At 56.2% G+C, this 5,925-nt stretch overlaps 2 protein-coding genes across 2 annotated transcripts; one reads left to right on the top strand and one right to left on the bottom strand.

The window, feature by feature from the left end:
• Positions 1 to 390: 390 nt before the first annotated feature.
• IE81DRAFT_350750 (seven-hairpin glycosidase) lies at positions 391 to 2,902 on the top strand (the record flags this gene model as incomplete). Its single annotated transcript, XM_025516596.1, has 11 exons — positions 391 to 507; positions 570 to 814; positions 883 to 1,272; positions 1,333 to 1,384; positions 1,470 to 1,787; positions 1,859 to 1,983; positions 2,047 to 2,224; positions 2,297 to 2,325; positions 2,394 to 2,448; positions 2,519 to 2,580; positions 2,650 to 2,902. 11 exons carry the CDS (start codon positions 391 to 393, stop codon positions 2,900 to 2,902), a joined length of 1,824 nt encoding a protein of 607 aa, XP_025365945.1.
• A 1,040-nt stretch (positions 2,903 to 3,942) lies between these two features.
• On the bottom strand, positions 3,943 to 4,727 carry IE81DRAFT_295794 (histone-fold-containing protein; the record flags this gene model as incomplete). The annotated part of the gene is made up of 5 exons (XM_025512110.1): positions 3,943 to 4,062; positions 4,141 to 4,209; positions 4,286 to 4,380; positions 4,453 to 4,518; positions 4,646 to 4,727. 5 exons carry the CDS (start codon positions 4,725 to 4,727, stop codon positions 3,943 to 3,945), a joined length of 432 nt encoding a protein of 143 aa, XP_025365944.1.
• Positions 4,728 to 5,925: the final 1,198 nt, after the last annotated feature.

Below are 5,925 nucleotides of genomic sequence, written 5' to 3'. Positions count from 1 at the left end.
TAATGCGCGGCTTTTTGCTTCCGCGTGTTGCAACAGCCGTCTCCAGCAGCAACTCGAACCATGCGTCGCTGTCAGCAGCGCAGTACCTCGCACTGCTCCGATCTCTTCATAAAGGGCCAACTTTAGATTTTCGAGGCCGAGCACCGCTAGCGCCTCTCCATCATCGCATCCCAACCTTCCCACTTCCTTCCCACGCTCACTTGGCTTTTCCCCGCCTCCGCAATCCTCGCTTGTCAAGCACAGCACGCTTTGCTGACGCTTATGATGCGGTTCTCGCTCGCAATTCGGGCGCTATGCCCACTCCTCCTGGTACTTGCTGCTCTCGCCCTCAGCAGCAGCGTCCAGGCAGCTGCTGCTCACCCATCTGCCGTCCGCCGCTCCAGCATCAACATGCGACGCCAGGTTAAGAACAACACAGATGATGAGACGCCGTCCAAGCAGCCTGCTTCTGCATCCTCAGGCGTGCACTGGGGAGCAGATGTGGAAAAAAGAGAGGCGATCAAGAAGGTGAGCTGGACGATGGCATTGGCCGCTCATCACGTGCGAATGACTGACACTTTGTCCGTCAGACGTTCATCGAGCAATACCAAAAGTACGAGCAATTTGCCTTTGGCTCCGACCTGCTCAAACCCGTAGCACGCCAGGGTGACAACAATTCTATCCTGGCAGGTTTCGGAGGCACCATCATCGATTCCATGAGCACCATGCACATCATGCAACTTTCCCACTCGGACGAGTACATGCGCGCCTTAGAACATGCCAAGCACCTGAACTTTAGCGTCACGCCAGAAGGTGATCCCGTCGGCTCAGTCTCGTGAGTTGATCCGTGTCGCACAATGGCAGTCGAGGAAGCTTACCACGATAGTTTGTGACACTCCGTAGCGTGTTCGAGCTGACCATCAGGTACATTGGAGGTTTGCTTTCGGCCTACCACCTTGGAGGAGAGCGTCCTGACCAGCGTTTCCTCGTAGACAAGGCTAAAGAGCTGGGTGACAAGCTGGCTTCAGCTTGGTGGACCAATACGACTACCAACCAGCGCAATAAGGTGCCCTACAATCACTTTAACCTCAACCTCAGTGCCCCCGTCAACCTCAACGACACTGCCAACATTGCGGAGGCCGGGTCGCTCATCCTGGAGTGGGCCAGACTCACCAAGTACACGGGCAATCAGCAGTACCTCGACCTCACCGACGGCGCCATGAAGGCGCTCGTTGGACTCCAACAGCCTCTACCTGGCTTGCCGAGTCAGAACTTTTTCCCAGGCAATTTGTCGTGAGTACAGTGAGCGCCCGCAGTCGTAGACCATCGCTCAGTCGCGCATACCCTTGACAGCTACACCGATGATCTTTGGGTCACTGCTGGTGGTGGATCCGACTCGTTCTGGGTGGGTGAACCGCTCTTCGCCATGCATACAGCACCGTGACTCGACCTAAATTCCCTTTTCGCCCTGCCCCCTCCCTCTCTTGCAGGAGTATCTCCTGAAATATGGCTTCGCTTACGGTCTTGACGCGAATGACGACTACCTCAAGACGTGGAGAGCAGCAGCCGACTCCTTTACCAATTTGGCCACCAACACCGGTGTAGGCAATCTGACCTTCATGGCAGACTTTGAGCCAAAGAACAAGACCAAGGTGTACGTCACTAGCCACCTCGCCAGCTGGATCGGAGGCGGCTTGGCCATGGGAGGTGCTCTGTTTGGCAACGAGACATGGGTGCAGATCGGCGGTGAGATCGCAGAGAGTCACGCGAGGACGTACAATGCGACTGCTACTCGTCTTGGCCCTGAGGTGAGCAGGCGTGGCACTTTTGGGCGGAGACTGCTCGTAGCTGAACCACCCACATGCTGCCATCCTTCCAGGTGATCGGCTACTTTGACGACCACGGCATCGCCAAAGGCTGGGATTTCGTCTCTGTCGGACGCCGCGAGTTCTACAACGAGCACGGTTTCTTCATCGGTTCTGCTGCCAGCTACATTCAGCGTCCGTGAGTTGATCACGTCCAACACGATTTCTGATTGCTACTGACGTGTCCATGTTGCCCGTTTAGGGAGACCATCGAGAGCCTCTTCTACTTGTACCGCATCACGGGTCAGCAAATCTTTAGAGACTACGCCTGGGAAGCTTACCTCGCCATGAAGAAATACCTCGATACGGGCAACGGTTGGCTTTGCCTTGTCAATGTGAACGATCTCTCCTCTTCCGCTTACGACGAAGCGCAAACCTTTGTGAGTTGAAGCGTACAATCGCGCGGATCACTCTTGCGACTCACGGTGTGTTCTGTGTGCACTGCCTTCTAGCTCTTTGCCGAGACGCTCAAGTACCTCTAGTGAGTGACTCGGGATTGCAAAGCTGTGAGAGTGCACCTGACAGAGGTCCGCGTCCGCGCCTTTGCAGTCTCATGTGGGACGACCCCGAGACTTGGTCGTTGGACGACTACTACTTCACGACGGTAAGTCGGGCACCTTCGGTGTCGGATTATGCACCCCCTATAACTCGATCGAAACACGTTCGTCTCGCAGGAGGGGCACGTATTCCAAGTTGCGAAGCGTAACCCGGCCTTCAAGAAGATCCAGCAATCTGGGTGGGTGACAAGCTCCGCGTCTCGCTTGGCGGCATTGTGCTGACCAGCCGTTACTTTTGCCCCTTTCAGCTCCTACACCCCCCTGGCACCAGCCGGCTCGTACAAGAACAAAGGGGTCAACCCAGAAGAAGGCAAGGGTGCGCTCACTGAAGGTCAAGAGGCCACCATTCTGGACGGCGTGCGAGCTGCTGCTGCTTCGCTGCGCGACTCCTTGGGCAAGTCGATGCCACTCAAGGTCGCCATCAAGGTCTTTTCGGGCATACCACGAAACCAAAAGGTGATTGAAAAGACTTATACAATCGGTGGCGATGACACTCCCTGAGGGGGCGCAGCGCTGCGCGACACTATTCGCCGGCCCAGCCCCAGCATGCGCATGATCTTTACCCTTTTCGAACACTCGATCCGTCGCCGTCTCTACCGAAGCAAAGCGGGCGCTGACGCGTACCCACCTGTCCTGTCCTCCCTCGCTCTTGCGTGGTTGACCACACCTCCACGTGATCACGACGCCAAATCCATTCCGTTGAACGACGCATTACATGACGCTGCTCTGCCTACCGTCCGTCGCACAGGAAATGTTGGAGATGCTAAAGGGGATGAGCGCGTCGAAACCCCTCTTTTTGGCGCTGTGGATGCCCTTGACCCTCGCGGTGTACCTTGCGTGCTCGCAGCTGCGCCGTTGGCAGAAGAGCTGCAAGACGAAGGCTAGGTGGGAAGAGTGACGTGCGTGACCGGATGCCGTCGCGCAACGCAGGCCGTATCGCTCCGATGACATGCACGTCGGATAGATTGAATGAGATCAACATTGAGTCACGCATGCTCATCGCACGGCGAGCGAACAGTGCGCAGTGCGATGGCTAGTGGTACGCGAACTGGTGCAACCCTGCTACCTTAGCCGCCGCCTCTTTGCGAGTCGAGTGGCGACAGTGTAGCGCGCGGGGTGCTCCCCAAGCGTGATAATGACGCCGATGCTCGTCAGAATCGGGTGTCTTGCATGAGCCAAGTGCTATTGTCCAAGCGGTCGTGCGGCGCGCATCTAGCCCCTTGCGAGCGTCTCACGAATGTGGAGCTCGGCACCGCAGCTCGGCGCACTCTGGTGACTGACCGTGCCCGCCTCTAAAAAAAGCCGTCTGTATGCTGAGCTGGTTCCCGAAGAGTAGTCGACGATGATCGCATAGGCCGCGCAACTCCTCGTCGAGATTCGACGTCCATGCAGTGTAGCGCCGATTTCAAGGATGTAGCGGTTCGTCTTCTGGCGGCCCGACGAAAACAGTCCGCAGCGTTCATCGACAACGCAGGTGTGCCGGGTTCCGGCGCCGGTCTCTAGCAATTCCCGTTTTGCTCACAGAGACGCATGCACCCTACTCAGTGGGAGGAAGGGTCATATCGCGCAGCGCTAGCAGCAAAGAGCAGCTGCTGCTGCCGCTCCAACTCCTCCATGGACAGACCCGACTTTTCCATCTTGCCCGTCTTGCGCTCACGATCCTGACAGGCGCAAAAGACCATTGCAGAGTCTCAGCCAAGAGCAGAACAGTGCCATTTGGATCCTGGGCATAGACGCACCTTGAGTTGCACTTTGTGCTCTTCAAGAATTTCTGCGATCTCTGCCGTGTATGCTTCGAAGCCGAGGTCCTGTTCGGATGGCATTCGCGGAGAAGGTCAGACCGGAAGAGCGCGTCCGCTCGCCCACATTGCGCACGATACTCACCTTGAGAGCGGCGACAACGTGCTCAGGAGCAATGGTCTTTTTGCTGGCGCGCTCGCACACGTCGTTGGATTCGCTGCTGAGAAGGTGGATGAATTCTGTATGGGCGAGAGTGGACGACTCAGCTACGTGTCGATGACAATACTCCTCCCGCATCGAGCCTAACCCACCTACGCAGCATTCGATGACCAGGTCTCTTGTTTCGCGCGCACACGACATGTCCGCTGGGATGAGCTCTGCAGAAAGGATGGTGATATCGCAAAGCACGTGTAAGCTAGACCGTCTCCCTGCTGTGAGCCCCAGTGCGCCCCAGCACCCTTGCGTGACACGACTCTCGACTTTCAGAGCTGCATAATGGCTCACCTGCGATGATTTTTTGTACAGTAGCGCGTGGCAAGCTCAGCTCATCGTCGCCTCCCCCTCCGCTCCCACTCGCTCCGTACATCTCCTCGTCTGACATGATGGCAGTTGGTGAGGTAGACGGGTCGTGCGCCCTTTGCTCGCGGCGAGCGATTGCTACAAAGTGGGTCGTGGGTTGGGGATGCACCGGGGCGCTTTGAGGGATGCCAGATCGCTGGGCGATCCGAGGAGCAGAGCGCGAGGTGAGGATGTTTACGCAAGCCGCTAACCAGTTGGTGTGGTGTTTGGAAGGACACAGGCTGCGCGCGGAAGCGGAAGGACCAAGTCGAGCGCGCGCGTATATGTACGCGCAAAGAGACGAGAGCGTGCTCGCGCGCGCCGGAGGCCACGGCAGTCACGTGACGCGCGCGCCACGGGGCGTCTGCATAGCCAGCCGGGCATCTACGATTCTGGAGGCTGCTTCGCACTGCACATTCAGCTGCAAAAAGTAAAGAGGTGGTCATGTGCAACGGTAGAGAGAGCATTGATGCCCAGAGATGCAAGATCTCGACAGCTGGCCAGACAGTGGTTTCAGGGCAACATAGTACTGCCTATGAGAGACCACTCCGGCACAAGAGGCAGTCAGCAGGAGAAAGAGTGGTCTTGCACAAATAGCGAGAACGTGTCTCAGAAGGGATGGTAAAGTGCATTGATGAGAGAGCATGTGAGGCATGTTTTGCGTTCAGTGGTTGGGCCAGTGGTAGGGTCATACAGCAGAAGGGAGATTTGGCAGCCATTGTAAGCATGTCAGTGCAAGCAAGTAAAAGTGCAGAACAGTCAGAGCATGTGTAGCAGGTGTAGAGCATGAGAGGCAGTGAACAAAAAAGGAGTTAGGGTTACAAGGGGGTCCCCAATAGGGTTTTTGGAGTTTGGGTTATAGGCATCTAGAGAGGGCTGAGGGAAGCCAGCTGGTGAAGCAGCGCCCAAAACCCTAGAGATTTGACGGCGTGAGGTCCATCTAACCTCAAGATGGGCTGGTTAGAGTGCCTAACTTGGGCGTCTTTGAGAAAAGTGTTTGTTCTTTGTTACAGTGACCTACATGAGGTTGTGGCATGAGACTTTCTGGAGTTGGATTGGACAAAAGTCTTTCAGGGATGGCACAAAGTGCTTCTAAATTCAGCTTGGTACCTTAAGTTGAGTCATCTTCAGCATACTTGACACAAGTTGAGGATCAAGTTGAGGGAAGATGACCTAATGTTGGCTGATGTTGCCTGAACTTGACACAACTTCTGAGGGATACTGAG

The sequence above is a fragment of the Ceraceosorus guamensis genome (assembly GCF_003144195.1).
Source record: "Ceraceosorus guamensis strain MCA 4658 unplaced genomic scaffold IE81scaffold_187, whole genome shotgun sequence".
Lineage (NCBI taxonomy): Eukaryota > Fungi > Basidiomycota > Exobasidiomycetes > Ceraceosorales > Ceraceosoraceae > Ceraceosorus > Ceraceosorus guamensis.
This window is presented reverse-complemented; position numbering and strand designations above follow the sequence as displayed.